This window comes from Oncorhynchus nerka, linkage group LG5, assembly GCF_034236695.1.
Source record: "Oncorhynchus nerka isolate Pitt River linkage group LG5, Oner_Uvic_2.0, whole genome shotgun sequence".
NCBI lineage: Eukaryota > Metazoa > Chordata > Actinopteri > Salmoniformes > Salmonidae > Oncorhynchus > Oncorhynchus nerka.
Window position 1 is genome coordinate 10,018,023 of NC_088400.1, and position 22,728 is coordinate 10,040,750.

At 39.9% G+C, this 22,728-nt stretch overlaps 1 protein-coding gene across 1 annotated transcript in view; it reads left to right on the forward strand.

The window, feature by feature from the left end:
* The first annotated feature begins 277 nt into the window (after positions 1-277).
* The window catches only part of glra1 (glycine receptor, alpha 1), a 121,747-nt gene continuing 99,296 nt past the window's right edge, over positions 278-22,728 (forward strand). The window contains exon 1 of the mRNA XM_065018339.1: positions 278-1,215. Coding sequence (XP_064874411.1) covers positions 1,145-1,215 — 71 coding nt within the window. The 5' untranslated portion in view covers positions 278-1,144. The remainder of the gene's footprint in view (positions 1,216-22,728) is intronic.

The following is a 22,728-nucleotide window of genomic DNA, read 5'->3' on the forward strand; positions in this document are numbered from 1 at the left end:
CCCGGGGTGTGCAAACAGTTAAAGAAACTAAAAAGTTTATAGAAATATGATAATTTAACATTTGATTAATCATGGACTATTCTCTAGTTCCATACCAATGCGCGGGACATTAAAACTCTCCAGATGACAAGCCCTCTCTCCAATCCGAGCCGTAGCCTAACTAGTTGGAGCAACATGTAGACCAATAACAACGTTATGTGGGCGTGTGTTCAAAGGAGAGGTGCTTTTTTTGAGTTTAGTAAATGACTGCAGCAGGAAATACAGTGTTGGTCTGACGTGAGAGCGCTGGGTTATGGAAGGCAATGGAAGAAGAGGCTAGTCACATCCCGATTTCACTCATTTTGACATTGTTGCGAGGAATTTAAATGCAAGAAGACGAAAACGAGTTGTGAGTCCCGAACTTGACCGGACAATGGAAGTAGCTCTCTGCAGCAGTTCCAACTCACCCCTGGGAGTGAACTACCGAGACACAGAGAGTACCTGCAGAAAAACATCAGTCAGCACCTCAGGGGTAACTACAACTACGTGTGGCTTGAAAGCAACACCTCTGTTTTTGGGATGCATATAAGAGAAAGCGTAAAGAAAAAAAACACTGACTACGTATGTATATATTTCGTGTAACAACTGTGGAATTCCGCCACTGTTCTATGCGTAAGGGATATACAACCACGTAGTTAAACCTCTCCTGAGATTGAGACATTCATTGAGACGTAGAGCACATACATTCTCACATTTATCACTGAAGGAGGCAATGTTCAAATTCACAAATTCCCCTTGTAACACAACCCTAATTGCCGCTTAGGATCGCAAAGAATAAAGGTTGGAAATATCTGTGGTATCGTAGCCTAACGTGCTGTACCCTCAAAGCAACAATAACCTGGGCTGAGTGAAATCCCGCAAACCGGGTCTGCTGCTGTCCGTGGTCCTGAAAAATACTCATTATTTGGGTTATCCGAATCAGTAACGGCGGTCTAAGGAAGACGGTTTCATGGCCTGGGCGGTTATGAAAATCTTGTGGTTTTCTTGTGACTCTGGAATCTGAAAAAAAAAGCAACAGAAGAATTGCCTACCTTGGAGGTCCGAAATCATTAAAGGAATTGGAATTCGACTCCTATTGGTGCTCCTGGAGCTGTAGGTAGCCCGAATGAGACTGGCAAAAATGTATCGAATAAACGCTCTCGGGATCTATTTGTGGGAAACAATAGTATTTTTCAGGTAAGGAACATTATTTATTGACTTTACAGTGCATTCTTAATGTGTTAAATACAATTTCATTGATATCTTGTGGGCTGCATGGTGGTCAGAATGTATCCTACCATAGCTTAGCATGCATGGACACAAGTCTGAAAAGAAATACATCAACACAGCCAATTGATTAGGTTTAATCACACGATTATCAAAGTTGCGTAGGCTTTATTATATATGTATGTAGTCCTAACCATTCCTCTATTGTGAGTGAGTTACATTAAGTGACACACTACATTTACATGAAGATGTGTGTGAGAGAGACAGCGGGTGCTAACAGCGAACACTAGTGGTCATCAAACGCTAAACGTTGTAAACTCTGATGAGGCATATGTTATCAACAGGCAAGTCAGAGTAAAGGAACTGAGTGCACACTCTCACACACATATCAGGGAAGTGTTGTTGTTGGTGTGTAGGCCTATCCATCACCTACTCACTGGGAAGAGAAATGTCTTGTGTCTGTCTTCATTTCTCTCATGGGGCCAGCCCACTATATGTTAAAGTCTTAGGCTAATAGTATTCAACTATTGTGATTGAAATGGACAAATAATGTTTTTTAAGACTTGTGTATTTAACAGTAAATATGCTGGATGATGACTGTTTTGTTTTCTCCCAGTAACCACACAGTATATCCACCCTGACCAGTAGGAATATTCTAGTTTTGACATGATTGTCTTTGTATGAATGTAACGACTACTATCAAGCTCGTGATCCTCATACATGAAGTGTATTATTCTCTGTAAATGTGAGCAAGGATATCTCCAATGTTCACATTGGAGGGGAGGCAGGTATTCTGTTCAGAGAACAGCTTCTCTCCCATTGGCCCAAACATGGCTCTTTGTCTGTGTATGGTGTTGTGCATTGCATGCCTAATCAACATTACGTCCTACATTCTAGAATCAAATGAATCATCAGAGTTATTTTTTAGACTACTTTACATTCTATATTCTATTCTATAGTCCATTGGATTCCATGTACATTCCTTGCAGACAGACAGTGTTAATTTAGCATTCTGGCCAGCGTGTTTAGCTAATGAAGTAGAATCAGGATTTTGCAGCCTCAGCTCTCACTGCTGAACTCTGCAGTTCTGCTTAATTGATATCTCATTCCCAGTCTCAACCTAGACCTCCAGACCTCATTTCAAATGCAGACTTATTACTTATTACTTATTACCAATAATTGATTACTTTGTCAATGTCAAAACAGCCTGATGAATGCACATTATATACATCACTGTATATACAAACATATTCATTCATATAAATTGCACATTTCTTTCTGAATTTCTATTAATGTTAGGGTTAGTTTGTGGAAAGGTTTGTGGTCATACGCACATCCATAAAAGCATACGTGCTGTGGGCTAATATAGAATACTAGTATAGAACAAGAAGGGTCGTACTCTGTTAAAGCTCCCAATTCACTGATTTATTGACAACGTTTAGATTCGAAACGGATCTTCGTCAGGTCGTCAGGGTTAGTTTGTGGCCCATGTGAAAAGTTGCGCGCTCGTTTAATGAACGACTATCAGATAAAGTATGCATTTGACACAGCAAGTGAAAACATGTAATTACCTAATCAAAGTCTATGTCAGTCTATGTTAATTTGCAAAACATCAGCGAATACTAGGGTTCGTTCAATCAAAATGCCCTATCCTTTTGCCACCAGACATGAAAACAGTGAGAGGAAATTGAGCATTTCAATAATTCAAAACACATTCTATTGCACCGTATATTACACAGGAAATACACTGTATAGCCCATATTAAACAGGAAATACACCGTATAGCCCTTATTAAACAGGAAATACACCATATAGCCCATATTAAACAGGAAATACACCGTATAGCCCATATGAAGCAGGAAATACACCGTATAGCCCATATTAAACAGGATATACACCGTATAGCCCATATTAAACAGGAAATACACCGTATAGCGCACACTAAACAGGATATACACCGTATAGCCCATATTAAACAGGATATACACTGTATAGCGCACACTAAACAGGATATACACTGTATATCCCATATTAAACAGGAAATACACTGTATAGCCCATATTAAACAGGATATACACCGTATAGCCCATATTAAACAGGAAATACACCGTATAGCCCATATAAACAGGAAATACACTGTATAGCCCATATTAAACAGGAAATACACAATATAGCCCATATTAAACAGGAAATACACCGTATAGCCCATATTAAACAGGAAATACACCGTATAGCCCATATTAAACAGGAAATACACCGTATAGCCCATATTAAACAGGAAATACACCGTATAGCCCATATTAAACAGGAAATACACCGTATAGCCCATATTAAACAGGAAATACACTGTATAGCCCATATGAAGCAGAAAATACACCGTATAGCCCATATTAAACAGGAAATACACCGTATAGCCCATATTAAACAGGAAATACACCGTATAGCCCATATTAAACAGGAAATACACCGTATAGCCCATATTAAACAGGATATACACCGTATAGCCCATATTAAACAGGAAATACACTGTATAGCCCATATGAAGCAGGAAATACACCGTATAGCCCATATAGCCCATATTAAACAAGAAATACACTGTATAGCCCATATGAAACAGGAAATACACCGTATAGCCCATATGAAACAGGAAATACACCGTATAGCCCATATTAAACAGGAAATACACCGTATAGCCCATATTAAACAGGATATACACCGTATAGCCCATATTAAACAGGAAATACACCGTATAGCCCATATTAAACAGGATATACATTGCTTTCTGCAATGTAGCACACCAATGTGTGGAAGTGAACATGTGGCCCTAATCCATTAACAAGAATCCCAGACCATCACTGGAGAGTATGTATGCAGCAAATGTGTCCACACATAGTCTCTCGGGAATAAATATTCACTGATTTAAATTCAATTAAAGGCCTAGCACTAAAATTAGTACCTCACATTTGTGCAGAAAAATGCTAGTCTCAACAGTGTAGAATGTGGCTGTATGGTGTTTTTATTTTTTATTTTTTTATTATCTTGTATTTTATGCCATCTTTGACACCATGACACGTATGTTTGGGACGTATTACTCTCAGTTGAATAGTTAAATCAACCAAATACATGCACAGTTTTCCATAGCAAAATTAGAAAATGGAATAATCTATTTAGGAAAAAATGTGTTGAAGTGACTTCTACGGATTTTTCTATTTCATACAATGCTTTTCTAAATTGAACTGGAAAATGTAAAGCTAATTTATAATGGATTATTTCATGTTTCCCCCCCAGTATCACCTGGCCTATAGGCTCATGAATAGGGTTGCAAAGGGTGGGTATATTGCTGGAAACTTTCAGTTTACCAGTAAACGACGGGAATTTCACTATCTTTCAAAGATTTTATGTAATCTAGCACAAGACATATTGTGGCCCTTTTTGGGTACTTCAGATTATCACAGGTGTCTGTAATTATCTCTGGCCCTCTGTGTGGCCTTATTACATGTAAAATAGATGCAACAAATTAAAGAAAGAATGAGAGAGACAAAGCTGTAAAACATTATCCTAAATATAAACCACTATTTTAGTAAATATCCTTTATATATTTTTAAACACCGTTTTATTGATTTAACCATGTCGCTGGAAACTTGTTGTCAATGTTTAGGCCTCAAACTCATTGTGAAAAACGTCAATAGTAGGAAGTGTTGCAGAGTTCATTGAAAATAATGCTATTGTCGATTAGACGCTTTTTCTCCATTAATTAGGCCGTCTTCTCTTGTACTATGTGGTCCGTCCACCAGAAACACATTGACAGTATGGACACAGATGTATAAAATGTGTAATATATATACTAATATATTTTTTAAAGCTATTCAAGTATAAATTACCAAAGATTTTCTGTTAATTACCCAAATGACTAAAGATTCCTGTAACTTCCAGTAGCTTTGCGACCCTACTCATGACCTTGAGATGGCCTTGAACAGCAGAAAACAGTGGCGCTGCTTGCATGCACAGACACCACAGAACCAGTTGTATCCAATCACCTATATAGAAATAGTCCTTTAAAAACCTCATTTCATCACAGATTTGAACCACATGTTTTCGATAAATCACATTTACACCATGCTGTTCCGCCAGTCACGTTCATTGTGATGGTGATGGGGATGGCAGTCACTTGTTTTCAGGTCCGATAGGATGTACTACATGCATTGTCAGAACAGATGGGTGGGAAAGATGGATATATTTAGTTATAAATGCATAAGCCTCTAATAAAAAAAAACTATCGACGAGCTCGGTGGAGTTCACGATCCCTTACAATCACACATTTTAGCCAGGTTTATTTCCAAATCTTGATGTATGATAATACACTATTTATCAACATAGACAAAGACAGATAGCACTATAAATAACATCAATGGCCTCACCTCTCTTTCTACTCAGTCACGGAGAAAGAAATGGAGGAATTCGTAGCTCTGAATTCATGGAAATCTTTCAATTGTCCACACAATAATACCAGTTCCCATGCATGTCCAATATATTGTTCTATACAGCATGCTGTACTGTGCTGCATGCTGACATTGTACGGAGCATTAATTCATGTCATGTTTCACTTTTTGATCTTTTTTTTTCTCTTTTGAGCTCAACACAATAACACTCCTTAAAGACAAATGCATGACCTTATGCTGCGCACGTTCGTCATTCGTTTTGTGTAATGTTTTGTTTTTAAATATATGTTTATGATGATTCTTGGTTTATTAACAGACATTACGTTAACAGTTTGAAAAGGAGAACAGAACGTCCCCCGTCCGTCCGTCCGTCCGTCCGTCCTTTCTGTGCCAGGGACTGGGAGGGGATGAAGGCTTTGGTCGGGCTTTGATTATTTCAGAAAAGCCAGGATGAGATCAATTAGGATTGTGGTCTTCAGAGGCTTTATTAAGAACATAATGAGGTACACTTAGCGCTAATGATTGGTGCTCCACATTAAAGTATGCAGAGCTCAGAGACTGTTTGCATATTATTCTCTCTGGTGCTGGGAGTCAGCTGTTTTTTTACTGCTGCCTCAGCACAGGCCACGCGGACCATGTCTCTCCACAGTTGGCCGTGGCCTGGCCAGGCAAGCATTGATCAGAAATAATTATAAAAGTAAATCTAAACTTTGATCACGCAAAACCCAGGAACAAGTCACTCGGGACGGGAGAAGCCCAGTCGGAGGGAAGGAAATCATAGATGATCTTGTTGATACCCCCCATGGGTGTAGAATCCCGATTCCTGTAGGTTTGAGTGGGATTGACTTCTAGGCCTATTGATTATGTGATTTAGTGTTTTAGGGGTCTATCCTACATTCATAGATTATTTTTTCAAACCGAAGGGCTCCGAAGATGTAAGGAGAAAGAGTGTGTTGGTCCCAGATTTTCTTGGTTCAAATTCCTGTGGTATTGTGTGGGATTAACCTCCACAGATGTTGTGATTTAGTGTGGTAGCGATGCTACACATTCCTCATCGATGATTTCCCCTCTATTATACCAAACCCCATAATAATGTAAGGAGAAAGAGTGTGCCGGTCCCCTAATTTCACACTGTCAAACAGATTCCTGCGTGGCCCACAGCATGGGCCCATGCCAACTGTCTAAGGCAATCATCTCTGTAGAGGACTCTGTCTAATCTCTCTATGACTAATCTGATTGTGTGGTCAGTTCGAGGGTGTTTGTTCAATAGTAAATTTAGAAGCTTTTTAACATAGCGTTAGATCATGGTATTGTCTGTATTGTGTGTGTCCTAACAATAGTTTATTTGCAGCGCTTGATCCCTAGTACTAACCTCGTGGTCACAGCCGACTATTGCATTTTAGGTGATTATGATAGAATTCCACCGTGTTGTGTGGTAATTAACTGGTATTAGAATAATCCTTGATACACTGCATTTTCTGCTGAAAGAAAATTCCATGCAAAACATTCTAGAATTCAAAGTTCTAGAATTCTAATAGTATTCGAAGAATTCTAGAATTCTAGGCTATGGATTCTAGACTTGTCTGTCTTGGTATGGATTGATATTAATGGTTAGTAAAGAAGTGTAACTCTTAGGAACATTCCATCAATGAACCATAATGCCAGCATCGATGGAAGAGACACAGTGATTTGTCAGACTTGACAGAAACTGGTTGGTCTGCAGATAGGTTCAGGGTATCAGGGTTCTAGGGCCACCAGGCATCAGTTAACCCACAAGGGCTTCAGGGTATCAGTTAACCCACAAGGGATTCAGGGTATCAGTTAACCCACAAGGGCTTCAGGGTATCAGTTAACCCACAAGGGCTTCCGGGTATCAGTTAACCCACCAGAGCTTCAGGGTGTCAGTTAACCCACAAGGGCTTCCGGGTATCAGTTAACCCACCAGGGCTTCAGGGTATCAGTTAACCCACAAGGGCTTCAGGGTATCAGTTAACCCACAAGGGCTTCAGGGTATCAGTTAACCCACAAGGGCTTCAGGGTATCAGTTAACCCACAAGGGCTTCCGGGTATCAGTTAACCCACCAGAGCTTCCGGGTATCAGTTAACCCACCAGGGCTTCAGGGTATCAGTTAACCCACCAGGGCTTCAAGGTATCAGTTAACCCACAAGGGCTTCCGGGTATCAGTTAACCCACAAGGGCTTCCGGGTATCAGTTAACCCACCAGGGCTTCAGGGTATCAGTTAACCCACCAGGGCTTCAAGGTATCATTTAACCCACAAGGGCTTCCGGGTATCAGTTAACCCACAAGGGCTTCCGGGTATCAGTTAACCCACCAGAGCTTCCGGGTATCAGTTAACCCACCAGGGCTGCTTTTGGCTGTCACAATCGTCACCTAATGTTGAAAATTAGACCTGCAACACTGATAGTGTTGACATTTATCAACACTGTCCAGTCATCAGTGTGAATATAGAATCAACTTATTTGGCAGTGAACAACATACTGTATGTGCCTTTCCAAAGGCACTTTTCCAAAAAACGACACAGCAGAAAAACCGCAAACAAAAGCGTAAACAATAGCGAGAAACCATTGAAAATCTAGGAATGCATCCAAAATGGCACAGTATTCCCTCCTATATAGTGCACCATTGGTCAAAAGCAGTGCATTATAGGGTACCATTGTAGTATACCCTATAGCCTTCACATGCCATTTCAATGAGTGAGTTATATGAAGCCTGATGCATAGAGAGTAGAGAGAGTAGTGCTTGGCTGACCCCAGCAGCAGCCTCTGGGGTAGTTGGTGCCTGCCCATGTGACAGTAAAGCAGCAGCACAGCCTGGCCAGTGACCTGGCAGTTAGGGTGGCCCACCCACACACAGACTGGTAGCAGTATGGAGAGACAGCAACTTTCCTAATTTACAGTACTTCAGTGTTCTATGTCCATCCTTGTGTGATCTGTATTCTGTTTAGTCTACTGATGGGGGCAGTTGGTTAATATGTTAGTCTAGTGATGGGGGCAGTTGGTTAATATGTTAGTCTACTGATGGGGTAGTGGGTTAATATGTTAGTCTAGTGATGGGGGCAGTTGGTTAATATGTTAGTCTAGTGATGGGGGCAGTTGGTTAATATGTTAGTCTAGTGATGGGGGCAGTTGGTTAATATGTTAGTCTACTGATGGGGGCAGTTGGTTAATATGTTAGTCTACTGATGGGGGCAGTTGGTTAATATGTTAGTCTACTGATGGGGGCAGTTGGTTAATATGTTAGTCTAGTGATGGGGGCAGTTGGTTAATATGTTAGTCTACTGATGGTGGCAGTTGGTTCATATGTTAGTCTACTGATGGGGGCAGTTGGTTAATATGTTAGTCTAGTGATGGGGGCAGTTGGTTAATATGTTAGTCTACTGATGGTGGCAGTGGGTTCATATGTTAGTCTAGTGATGGGGGCAGTTGGTTAATATGTTAGTCTACTGATGGTGGCAGTTGGTTCATATGTTAGTGTACTGATGGGGCAGTTGGTTAATATGTTAGTCTACTGATGGTGGCAGTTGGTTAATATGTTAGTCTACTGATGGGGGCAGTTGGTTAATATGTTAGTCTACTGATGGGGGCAGTTGGTTAATATGTTAGTCTAGTGATGGGGCAGTTGGTTAATATGTTATTCTACTGATGGGGATAGTTGGTTAATATGTTAGTCTACTGATGGGGGCAGTTGGTTAATATGTTAGTCTACTGATGGGGGCAGTTGGTTAATATGTTAGTCTACTGATGGGGCAGTTGGTTAATATGTTAGTCTACTGATGGGGCAGTTGGTTAATATGTTAGTCTACTGATGGGGGCAGTTGGTTAATATGTTAGTCTACTGATGGGGCAGTTGGTTAATATGTTAGTCTACTGATGGGGGCAGTTGGTTAATATGTTAGTCTACTGATGGGGGCAGTTGGTTAATATGTTAGTCTACTGATGGGGCAGTTGGTTAATATGTTAGTCTAGTGGGGGGGCAGTTGGTTAATATGTTAGTCTACTGATGGGGCAGTTGGTTAATATGTTAGTCTACTGATGGGGCAGTTGGTTAATATGTTAGTCTAGTGGGGGGCAGTTGGTTAATATGTTAGTCTAGTGATGGGGCAGTTGGTAAATATGTTAGTCTAGTGGGGGGCAGTTGGTTAATATGTTAGTCTAGTGGGGGGCAGTTGGTTAATATGTTAGTCTAGTGATGGGGCAGTTGGTTAATATGTTAGTCTAGTGGGGGGCAGTTGGTTAATATGTTAGTCTAGTGGGGGGCAGTTGGTTAATATGTTAGTCTAGTGATGGGGCAGTTGGTTAATATGTTAGTCTAGTGGGGGGCAGTTGGTTAATATGTTAGTCTAGTGATGGGGCAGTTGGTTAATATGTTAGTCTAGTGGGGGGCAGTTGGTTAATATGTTAGTCTAGTGGGGGGCAGTTGGTTAATATGTTAGTCTAGTGATGGGGCAGTTGGTTAATATGTTAGTCTAGTGGGGGGCAGTTGGTTAATATGTTAGTCTAGTGGGGGGCAGTTGGTTAATATGTTAGTCTACTGATGGGGGCAGTTGGTTAATATGTTAGTCTACTGATGGGGAAGTTGGTTAAATGTTAGTCTACTGATGGGGCAGTTGGTTAATATGTTAGTCTACTGATGGGGGCAGTTGGTTAATATGTTAGTCTACTGATGGGGAAGTTGGTTAATATGTTAGTCTAGTGATGGGGGCAGTTGGTTAATATGTTAGTCTACTGATGGGGGCAGTATGTTAATATGTTAGTCTACTGATGGGGCAGTTGGTTAATATGTTAGTCTAGTGGGGGGCAGTTGGTTAATATGTTAGTCTAGTGGGGGGGCAGTTGGTTAATATGTTAGTCTACTGATGGGGGCAGTTGGTTAATATGTTAGTCTACAGATGGGGGCAGTTGGTTAATATGTTAGTCTACTGATGGGGGCAGTTGGTTAATATGTTAGTCTAGTGATGGGGGCAGTTGGTTAATATGTTAGTCTAGTGATGGGGGCAGTTGGTGAATATGTTAGTCTACTGATGGGGCTGTTGGTTAATATGTTAGTCTACTGATGGGGGAAGTTGGTTAATATGTTAGTCTAGTGATGGGGGCAGTTGGTGAATATGTTAGTCTACTGATGGGGCAGTTGGTTAATATGTTAGTCTAGTGATGGGGGCAGTTGGTGAATATGTTAGTCTACTGATGGGGCAGTTGGTTAATATGTTAGTCTACTGATGGGGGAAGTTGGTGAATATGTTAGTCTACTGATGGTGGCAGTTGGTTAATATGTTAGTCTACTGATGGAGCAGTTGGTTAATATGTTAGTCTACTGATGGGGACAGTTGGTTAATATGTTAGTCTACTGATGGGGCAGTTGGTTCATATGTTAGTCTACTGATGGGGAGAGTAGGTTAATATGTTAGTCTAGTGATGGGGGCAGTTGGTTAAATGTTAGTCTACTGATGGGGCAGTTGGTTAATATGTTAGTCTACTGATGGGGGCAGTTGGTTAATATGTTAGTCTACTGATGGGGGCAGTTGGTTAATATGTTAGTCTACTGATGGGGCAGTTGGTTAATATGTTAGTCTACTGATGGGGAGAGTAGGTTAATATGTTAGTCTAGTGATGGGGAAGTTGGTTAATATGTTAGTCTAGTGGGGGGGCAGTTGGTTAATATGTTAGTCTACTGATGGGGGCAGTTGGTTAATATGTTAGTCTACTGATGGGGGCAGTTGGTTAATATGTTAGTCTACTGATGGGGAGAGTAGGTTAATATGTTAGTCTAGTGATGGGGCAGTTGGTTAATATGTTAGTCTAGTGGGGGGCAGTTGGTTAATATGTTAGTCTAGTGATGGGGCAGTTGGTTAATATGTTAGTCTAGTGGGGGGCAGTTGGTTAATATGTTAGTCTACTGATGGGGGCAGTTGGTTAATATGTTAGTCTAGTGGGGGGCAGTTGGTTAATATGTTAGTCTACTGATGGGGGCAGTTGGTTAATATGTTAGTCTAGTGATGGGGCAGTTGGTGAATATGTTAGTCTAGTGGGGGCAGTTGGTTAATATGTTAGTCTACTGATGGGGGCAGTTGGTTAATATGTTAGTCTAGTGATGGGGCAGTTGGTTAATATGTTAGTCTAGTGATGGGGCAGTTGGTTAATATGTTAGTCTACTGATGGGGCAGTTGGTTAATATGTTAGTCTAGTGGGGGGCAGTTGGTTAATATGTTAGTCTACTGATGGGGGCAGTTGGTTAATATGTTAGTCTAGTGATGGGGGCAGTTGGTTAATATGTTAGTCTAGTGGGGGGCAGTTGGTTAATATGTTAGTCTACTGATGGGGGCAGTTGGTTAATATGTTAGTCTACTGATGGGGGCAGTTGGTTAATATGTTAGTCTAGTGATGGGGCAGTTGGTTAATATGTTAGTCTAGTGGGGGGGCAGTTGGTTAATATGTTAGTCTAGTGGGGGGGCAGTTGGTTAATATGTTAGTCTACTGATGGGGCAGTTGGTGAATATGTTAGTCTAGTGATGGGGGCAGTTGGTTAATATGTTAGTCTACTGATGGGGCAGTTGGTTAATATGTTAGTCTAGTGATGGGGCAGTTGGTTAATATGTTAGTCTACTGATGGGGGCAGTTGGTTAATATGTTAGTCTACTGATGGGGGCAGTTGGTTAATATGTTAGTCTACTGATGGGGCAGTTGGTGAATATGTTAGTCTAGTGATGGGGGCAGTTGGTTAATATGTTAGTCTACTGATGGGGGCAGTTGGTTAATATGTTATTCTACTGATGGGGCAGTTGTTTCATATGTTAGTCTAGTGATGGGGCAGTTGGTTAATATGTTAGTCTACTGATGGGGGCAGTTGGTTAATATGTTAGTCTACTGATGGGGGCAGTTGGTTAATATGTTAGTCTACTGATGGGGCAGTTGGTTAATATGTTAGTCTACTGATGGGGGCAGTTGGTTAATATGTTAGTCTACTGATGGGGGGGCAGTTGGTTAATATGTTAGTCTACTGATGGGGCAGTTGGTTAATATGTTAGTCTACTGATGGGGAGAGTAGGTTAATATGTTAGTCTAGTGATGGGGCAGTTGGTTAATATGTTAGTCTAGTGGGGGGCAGTTGGTTAATATGTTAGTCTACTGATGGGGAAGTTGGTTAATATGTTAGTCTAGTGGGGGCAGTTGGTTAATATGTTAGTCTACTGATGGGGGCAGTTGGTTAATATGTTAGTCTAGTGATGGGGCAGTTGGTGAATATGTTAGTCTAGTGATGGGGGCAGTTGGTTAATATGTTAGTCTAGTGGGGGGCAGTTGGTTAATATGTTAGTCTACTGATGGGGGCAGTTGGTTAATATGTTAGTCTACTGATGGGGGCAGTTGGTTAATATGTTAGTCTAGTGATGGGGCAGTTGGTTAATATGTTAGTCTAGTGGGGGCAGTTGGTTAATATGTTAGTCTACTGATGGGGCAGTTGGTTAATATGTTAGTCTAGTGGGGGGCAGTTGGTTAATATGTTAGTCTACTGATGGGGCAGTTGGTGAATATGTTAGTCTAGTGATGGGGGCAGTTGGTTAATATGTTAGTCTACTGATGGGGGCAGTGTGTTAATATGTTAGTCTAGTGATGGGGCAGTTGGTTAATATGTTAGTCTACTGATGGGGGCAGTTGGTTAATATGTTAGTCTACTGATGGGGGCAGTTGGTTAATATGTTAGTCTACTGATGGGGCAGTTGGTGAATATGTTAGTCTAGTGATGGGGGCAGTTGGTTAATATGTTAGTCTACTGATGGGGGCAGTGTGTTAATATGTTACTCTAGTGATGGGGGCAGTTGGTTAATATGTTATTCTACTGATGGGGCAGTTGGTTAATATGTTAGTCTACTGATGGGTGGGTTGGTTAATATGTTAGTCTACTGATGGGGGCAGTTGGTTAATATGTTAGTCTACTGATGGGGCAGTTGGTTAATATGTTAGTCTACTGATGGGGCAGTTGGTTAATATGTTAGTCTACTGATGGGGGCAGTTGGTTAATATGTTAGTCTACTGATTAGGGCAGTTGGTTAATATGTTAGTCTAGTGATGGGGCAGTTGGTTAATATGTTAGTCTAGTGGGGGGGCAGTTGGTTAATATGTTAGTCTAGTGGGGGGGCAGTTGGTTAATATGTTAGTCTACTGATGGGGCAGTTGGTGAATATGTTAGTCTAGTGATGGGGCGGTTGGTTAATATGTTAGTCTACTGATGGGGCAGTTGGTTAATATGTTAGTCTAGTGATGGGGCAGTTGGTTAATATGTTAGTCTACTGATGGGGGCAGTTGGTTAATATGTTAGTCTACTGATGGGGCAGTTGGTTAATATGTTAGTCTACTGATGGGGAGAGTAGGTTAATATGTTAGTCTAGTGATGGGGCAGTTGGTTAATATGTTAGTCTAGTGGGGGGGCAGTTGGTTAATATGTTAGTCTAGTGATGGGGCAGTTGGTTAATATGTTAGTCTAGTGGGGGCAGTTGGTTAATATGTTAGTCTACTGATGGGGCAGTTGGTTAATATGTTAGTCTAGTGGGGGGCAGTTGGTTAATATGTTAGTCTACTGATGGGGGCAGTTGGTTAATATGTTAGTCTAGTGATGGGGCAGTTGGTGAATATGTTAGTCTAGTGATGGGGGCAGTTGGTTAATATGTTAGTCTAGTGGGGGGCAGTTGGTTAATATGTTAGTCTACTGATGGGGGCAGTTGGTTAATATGTTAGTCTACTGATGGGGGCAGTTGGTTAATATGTTAGTCTAGTGATGGGGCAGTTGGTTAATATGTTAGTCTAGTGGGGGGCAGTTGGTTAATATGTTAGTCTACTGATGGGGCAGTTGGTTAATATGTTAGTCTAGTGGGGGGCAGTTGGTTAATATGTTAGTCTAGTTGGTTAATATGTTAGTCTACTGATGGGGCAGTTGGTGAATATGTTAGTCTAGTGATGGGGGCAGTTGGTTAATATGTTAGTCTACTGATGGGGCAGTGTGTTAATATGTTAGTCTAGTGATGGGGCAGTTGGTTAATATGTTAGTCTACTGATGGGGGCAGTTGGTTAATATGTTAGTCTACTGATGGGGGCAGTTGGTTAATATGTTAGTCTACTGATGGGGCAGTTGGTGAATATGTTAGTCTAGTGATGGGGGCAGTTGGTTAATATGTTAGTCTACTGATGGGGGCAGTGTGTTAATATGTTACTCTAGTGATGGGGGCAGTTGGTTAATATGTTATTCTACTGATGGGGCAGTTGGTTAATATGTTAGTCTACTGATGGGGCAGTTGGTTAATATGTTAGTCTACTGATGGGGGCAGTTGGTTAATATGTTAGTCTACTGATGGGGAAGTTGGTTAATATGTTAGTCTACTGATGGGGCAGTTGGTTAATATGTTAGTCTACTGATGGGGGCAGTTGGTTAATATGTTAGTCTACTGATGGGGCAGTTGGTTAATATGTTAGTCTACTGATGGGGGCAGTTGGTTAATATGTTAGTCTACTGATGGGGGCAGTTGGTTAATATGTTAGTCTACTGATGGGGCAGTTGGTTAATATGTTAGTCTACTGATGGGCCAGTTGGTTAATATGTTAGTCTACTGATGGGGGCAGTTGGTTAATATGTTAGTCTACTGATGGGGGCAGTTGGTTAATATGTTAGTCTACTGATGGGTGCAGTTGGTTAATATGTTAGTCTACTGATGGGGCAGTTGGTTAATATGTTAGTCTACTGATGGGGCAGTTGGTTAATATGTTAGTCTACTGATGGGGGCAGTTGGTTAATATGTTAGTCTAGTGATGGGGGAGTTGGTTAATATGTTAGTCTACTGATGGGGCAGTTGGTTAATATGTTAGTCTACTGATGGGGCAGTTGGTTAATATGTTAGTCTACTGATGGGGCAGTTGGTTAATATGTTAGTCTACTGATGGGGGCAGTTGGTTAATATGTTAGTCTACTGATGGGGGCAGTTGGTTAATATGTTAGTCTACTGATGGGGCAGTTGGTTAATATGTTAGTCTACTGATGGGGGCAGTTGGTTAATATGATAGTCTACTGATGGGGCAGTTGGTGAATATGTTAGTCTAGTGATGGGGGCAGTTGGTTAATATGTTAGTCTACTGATGGGGGCAGTGTGTTAATATGTTAGTCTAGTGATGGGGGCAGTTGGTTAATATGTTAGTCTACTGATGGGGCAGTTGGTTAATATGTTAGTCTACTGATGGGGCAGTTGGTGAATATGTTAGTCTAGTGATGGGGGCAGTTGGTTAATATGTTATTCTACTGATGGGGCAGTTGTTTCATATGTTAGTCTAGTGATGGGGCAGTTGGTTAATATGTTAGTCTACTGATGGGGGCAGTTGGTTAATATGTTAGTCTACTGATGGGGGCAGTTGGTTAATATGTTAGTCTACTGATGGGGCAGTTGGTTAATATGTTAGTCTACTGATGGGGGCAGTTGGTTAATATGTTAGTCTACTGATGGGGGGGCAGTTGGTTAATATGTTAGTCTACTGATGGGGCAGTTGGTTAATATGTTAGTCTACTGATGGGGAGAGTAGGTTAATATGTTAGTCTAGTGATGGGGCAGTTGGTTAATATGTTAGTCTAGTGGGGGCAGTTGGTTAATATGTTAGTCTAGTGGGGGGCAGTTGGTTAATATGTTAGTCTACTGATGGGGGCAGTTTGTTAATATGTTAGTCTAGTGATGGGGCAGTTGGTTAATATGTTAGTCTAGTGGGGGGGGCAGTTGGTTAATATGTTAGTCTACTGATGGGGCAGTTGGTTAATATGTTAGTCTAGTGGGGGGGCAGTTGGTTAATATGTTAGTCTACTGATGGGGCAGTTGGTGAATATGTTAGTCTAGTGATGGGGGCAGTTGGTTAATATGTTAGTCTACTGATGGGGGCAGTGTGTTAATATGTTAGTCTAGTGATGGGGCAGTTGGTTAATATGTTAGTCTACTGATGGGGGCAGTTGGTTAATATGTTAGTCTACTGATGGGGGCAGTTGGTTAATATGTTAGTCTACTGATGGGGCAGTTGGTGAATATGTTAGTCTAGTGATGGGGGCAGTTGGTTAATATGTTAGTCTACTGATGGGGGCAGTGTGTTAATATGTTACTCTAGTGATGGGGGCAGTTGGTTAATATGTTATTCTACTGATGGGGCAGTTGGTTAATATGTTAGTCTACTGATGGGGCAGTTGGTGAATATGTTAGTCTAGTGATGGGGGCAGTTGGTTAATATGTTAGTCTACTGATGGGGGCAGTTGGTTAATATGTTAGTCTACTGATGGGTGCAGTTGGTTAATATGTTAGTCTACTGATGGGGCAGTTGGTTAATATGTTAGTCTACTGATGGGGGCAGTTGGTTAATATGTTAGTCTACTGATGGGGCAGTTGGTTAATATGTTAGTCTACTGATGGGGCAGTTGGTTAATATGTTAGTCTACTGATGGGGCAGTTGGTTAATATGTTAGTCTACTGATGGGGGAAGTTGGTTAATATGTTAGTCTACTGATGGGGGCAGTTGGTTAATATGTTAGTCTACTGATGGGGCAGTTGGTTAATATGTTAGTCTACTGATGGGGCAGTTGGTTAATATGTTAGTCTACTGATGGGGGCAGTTGGTTAATATGTTAGTCTACTGATGGGGGCAGTTGGTTAATATGTTAGTCTACTGATGGGGGCAGTTGGTTAATATGTTAGTCTACTGATGGGGCAGTTGGTTAATATGTTAGTCTACTGATGGGGCAGTTGGTTAATATGTTAGTCTACTGATGGGGGCAGTTGGTTAATATGTTAGTCTAGTGATGGGGGGAGTTGGTTAATATGTTAGTCTACTGATGGGGCAGTTGGTTAATATGTTAGTCTACTGATGGGGCAGTTGGTTAATATGTTAGTCTACTGATGGGGCAGTTGGTTAATATGTTAGTCTACTGATGGGGGCAGTTGGTTAATATGTTAGTCTACTGATGGGGGCAGTTGGTTAATATGTTAGTCTACTGATGGGGCAGTTGGTTAATATGTTAGTCTACTGATGGGGGCAGTTGGTTAATATGTTAGTCTACTGATGGGGCAGTTGGTGAATATGTTAGTCTAGTGATGGGGGCAGTTGGTTAATATGTTAGTCTACTGATGGGGGCAGTGTGTTAATATGTTAGTCTAGTGATGGGGGCAGTTGGTTAATATGTTAGTCTACTGATGGGGGCAGTTGGTTAATATGTTAGTCTACTGATGGGGCAGTTGGTGAATATGTTAGTCTAGTGATGGGGGCAGTTGGTTAATATGTTAGTCTACTGATGGGGGCAGTTGGTTAATATGTTAGTCTACTGATGGGTGCAGTTGGTTAATATGTTAGTCTACTGATGGGGCAGTTGGTTAATATGTTAGTCTACTGATGGGGGCAGTTGGTTAATATGTTAGTCTACTGATGGGGCAGTTGGTTAATATGTTAGTCTACTGATGGGGCAGTTGGTTAATATGTTAGTCTACTGATGGGGGCAGTTGGTTAATATGTTAGTCTACTGATGGGGGCAGTTGGTTAATATGTTAGTCTACTGATGGGGGCAGTTGGTTAATATGTTAGTCTACTGATGGGGGAGTTGGTTAATATGTTAGTCTACTGATGGGGGCAGTTGGTTAATATGTTAGTCTACTGATGGGGGCAGTTGGTTAATATGTTAGTCTACTGATGGGGCAGTTGGTTAATATGTTAGTCTACTGATGGGGCAGTTGGTTAATATGTTAGTCTACTGATGGGGGCAGTTGGTTAATATGTTAGTCTACTGATGGGGACAGTTGGTTCATATGTGTAGAATGACCTTTTGCGCTGACATGACAAAATATGCCATATGTTGTAGCGTTAATGATCACAGTGGTATAAAACATAAGGTCTTTGGTGTAATGATCACAGTGGTATAAAACATAAGGTATTTGGTGTTATGATCACAGTGGTATAAAACATATGGTCTTTGGTGTAATGATCACAGTGGTATAAAACATAAGGTCTTTGGTGTTATGATCACAGTGGTATAAAACATAAGGTCTTTGGTGTAATGATCACAGTGGTATAAAACATAAGGTCTTTGGTGTAATGATCACAGTGGTATAAAACATAAGGTCTTTGGTGTTATGATTACAGTGGTATAAAACATAAGCCTGGTCTTTGGTGTTATGATCACAGTGGTATAAAACATAAGGTCTTTGGTGGTATGATCACAGTGGTATAAAACATAAGGTCTTTGGTGTTATGATCACAGTGGTATAAAACATAAGGTCTTTGGTGTTATGATCACAGTGGTATAAAACATAAGGTCTTTGGTGTTATGATCACAGTGGTATAAAACATAAGGTCTTTGGTGTTATGATCACAGTGGTATAAAACATAAGGTCTTTGGTGTTATGATCACAGTGGTATAAAACATAAGGTCTTTGGTGTTATGATCACAGTGGTATAAAACATAAGCCTGGTCTTTGGTGTTATGATCACAGTGGTATAAAACATAAGGTCTTTGGTGTAATGATCACAGTGGTATAAAACATAAGGTCTTTGGTGTTATGATCACAGTGGTATAAAACATAAGGTCTTTGGTGTTATGATCACAGTGGTATAAAACATAAGCCTGGTCTTTGGTGTTATGATCACGATCACACATAGATCTGAGTTGTATTTTGCGGTGGTGTTTATTGGATCTTTTCTTTACTTTACCATCTCAGTTTCAGAAGGCTGCAATCAGACCCGAGGCCATCAGGTGGAAGGGCATTTGATTTCCAGAGGAGGGCGCATTTTTTAAATTATTGTATTAGTAAAGATCATAGGCAGCTCGTGAGCTTCAAGTTTGGGGAAGCTTACAATTTATCCTACCATTTCTACTTATCTGCGTGCCAGTTATGAATATTTATATATGCACATTTTCGTGGAACAGTTTCATTTCAATTTGTTTTCCCAAATCATTATCACGTGGTTAATCATAAAAATCTGAAGTTAAATCAAAAAGTTAAAATTCAACTATGGCAAGAGCACTAGGTTCTGCCATTTGGACACATTGATACACTGTGTTCCATTGGCGGCTGAAGACATGAGCATAGAAGTCAGAGATAGCCTATAGGGCAATGCAGCAGTAGGCCTATAACTTCCGTCCTTAACCATAGGCCTAAAGCCGACAAAATAAAAACAGTAGAAAATATCCTGATGAAAATTCAGGTTCATACAATCACATTCATCTCTCTTCTCCACCTGTCTGCTCCTCTTTCTATCTGTTTTGACTTGAGCTATTGCTAGAGAAGTTTGACATTTGTAGCAAATTATCACAGTGTCGGGCCCGATCCTGTTGCTAACGAACTTGCAAGATTGTATCAACTAGCCTGTTTCCTGCCCTCGACGTTTCCTGCGCCAGTTTGGTATAGAAAGCTGTTTCTTTGTGACGTTTCCACAGGATATATGGGATCATCAGATCATGATATTTGGTTCTTTCACATCGAGTCTGGTGATTATTGAGGCCAGGAGTGTTGGAAAGATTTTTCATATTCTCAAGAACTATCATTTGCAATGGATGTTTTTAAAAAACAGACTTTGTTGAGTTGTGTGAGGCGAAGAAAAAAATATGTGCTCTACGTGGCGAGTTTAAGTCGATCCGAAACAAGACATTGAAAAACGGGTACTTTCCTATATAGCATTCTGGAGACACACCATATTTTCACCACACCTCCCTCCCCCTTCTTCCTGTCTCAATATTTTAAATTCTACTCAAGATACATGATGTTCACACATATTTTAGACGCTTGTCACTGACAGCCGCAAATCAATCAGCTAGACCAATCGCCACGTGCACTACCCAAATGACAGGCTTCCCACACTTGTGATTTGAAACAATCCACAGCAAAAAACAAATAATAGAAGCTAATGATCCAATGTGGCTAAGTCATGCTCCCCGGGGAAGTGTTTTGAACTATTTTATTTAGACAGGAGTAATTATATCATTTTGGATAATATAATAGAATAATAGAAGCTAATGATCCAATGTGGCTAAGTCATGCTCCCCGGGGAAGTGTTTTGAACTATTTTATTTAGACAGGAGTAATTATATCATTTTGGATAATATAATAGAATAATAGAAGCTAATGATCCAATGTGGCTAAGTCATGCTCCCCAGGGAAGTGTTTTGAACTATTTTATTTAGACAGGAGTAATTATATCATTTTGGATAATATAATAGAATAATAGAAGCTAATGATCCAATGTGGCTAAGTCATGCTCCCGGGAAGTGTTTTGAACTATTTTATTTAGACAGGAGTAATTATATCATTTTGGATAATATAATAGAATAATAGAAGCTAATGATCCAATGTGGCTAAGTCATGCTCCCGGGAAGTGTTTTGAACTATTTTATTTAGACAGGAGTAATTATATCATTTTGGATAATATAATAGAATAATAGAAGCTAATGATCCAATGTGGCTAAGTCATGCTCCCCGGGGAAGTGTTTTGAACTATTTTATTTAGACAGGAGTAATTATATCATTTTGGATAATATAATAGAATAATAGAAGCTAATGATCCAATGTGGCTAAGTCATGCTCCCCGGGAAGTGTTTTGAACTATTTTATTTAGACAGGAGTAATTATATCATTTTGGATAATATAATAGAATAATAGAAGCTAATGATCCAATGTGGCTAAGTCATGCTCCCCGGGGAAGTGTTTTGAACTATTTTATTTAGACAGGAGTAATTATATCATTTTGGATAATATAATAGAATAATAGAAGCTAATGATCCAATGTGGCTAAGTCATGCTCCCCGGGGAAGTGTTTTGAACTATTTTATTTAGACAGGAGTAATTATATCATTTTGGATAATATAATAGAATAATAGAAGCTAATGATCCAATGTGGCTAAGTCATGCTCCCCGGGAAGTGTTTTGAACTATTTTATTTAGACAGGAGTAATTATATCATTTTGGATAATATAATAGAATAATAGAAGCTAATGATCCAATGTGGCTAAGTCATGCTCCCGGGAAGTGTTTTGAACTATTTTATTTAGACAGGAGTAATTATATCATTTTGGATAATATAATAGAATAATAGAAGCTAATGATCCAATGTGGCTAAGTCATGCTCCCCAGGGAAGTGTTTTGAACTATTTTATTTAGACAGGAGTAATTATATCATTTTGGATAATATAATAGAATAATAGAAGCTAATGATCCAATGTGGCTAAGTCATGCTCCCCGGGAAGTGTTTTGAACTATTTTATTTAGACAGGAGTAATTATATCATTTTGGATAATATAATAGAATAATAGAAGCTAATGATCCAATGTGGCTAAGTCATGCTCCCTGGGAAGTGTTTTGAACTATTTTATTTAGACAGGAGTAATTATATCATTTTGGATAATATAATAGAATAATAGAAGCTAATGATCCAATGTGGCTAAGTCATGCTCCCGGGAAGTGTTTTGAACTATTTTATTTAGACAGGAGTAATTATATCATTTTGGATAATATAATAGAATAATAGAAGCTAATGATCCAATGTGGCTAAGTCATGCTCCCCGGGAAGTGTTTTGAACTATTTTATTTAGACAGGAGTAATTATATCATTTTGGATAATATAATAGAATAATAGAAGCTAATGATCCAATGTGGCTAAGTCATGCTCCCCGGGAAGTGTTTTGAACTATTTTATTTAGACAGGAGTAATTATATCATTTTGGATAATATAATAGAATAATAGAAGCTAATGATCCAATGTGGCTAAGTCATGCTCCCCGGGAAGTGTTTTGAACTATTTTATTTAGACAGGAGTAATTATATCATTTTGGATAATATAATAGAATAATAGAAGCTAATGATCCAATGTGGCTAAGTCATGCTCCCGGGAAGTGTTTTGAACTATTTTATTTAGACAGGAGTAATTATATCATTTTGGATAATATAATAGAATAATAGAAGCTAATGATCCAATGTGGCTAAGTCATGCTCCCGGGAAGTGTTTTGAACTATTTTATTTAGACAGGAGTAATTA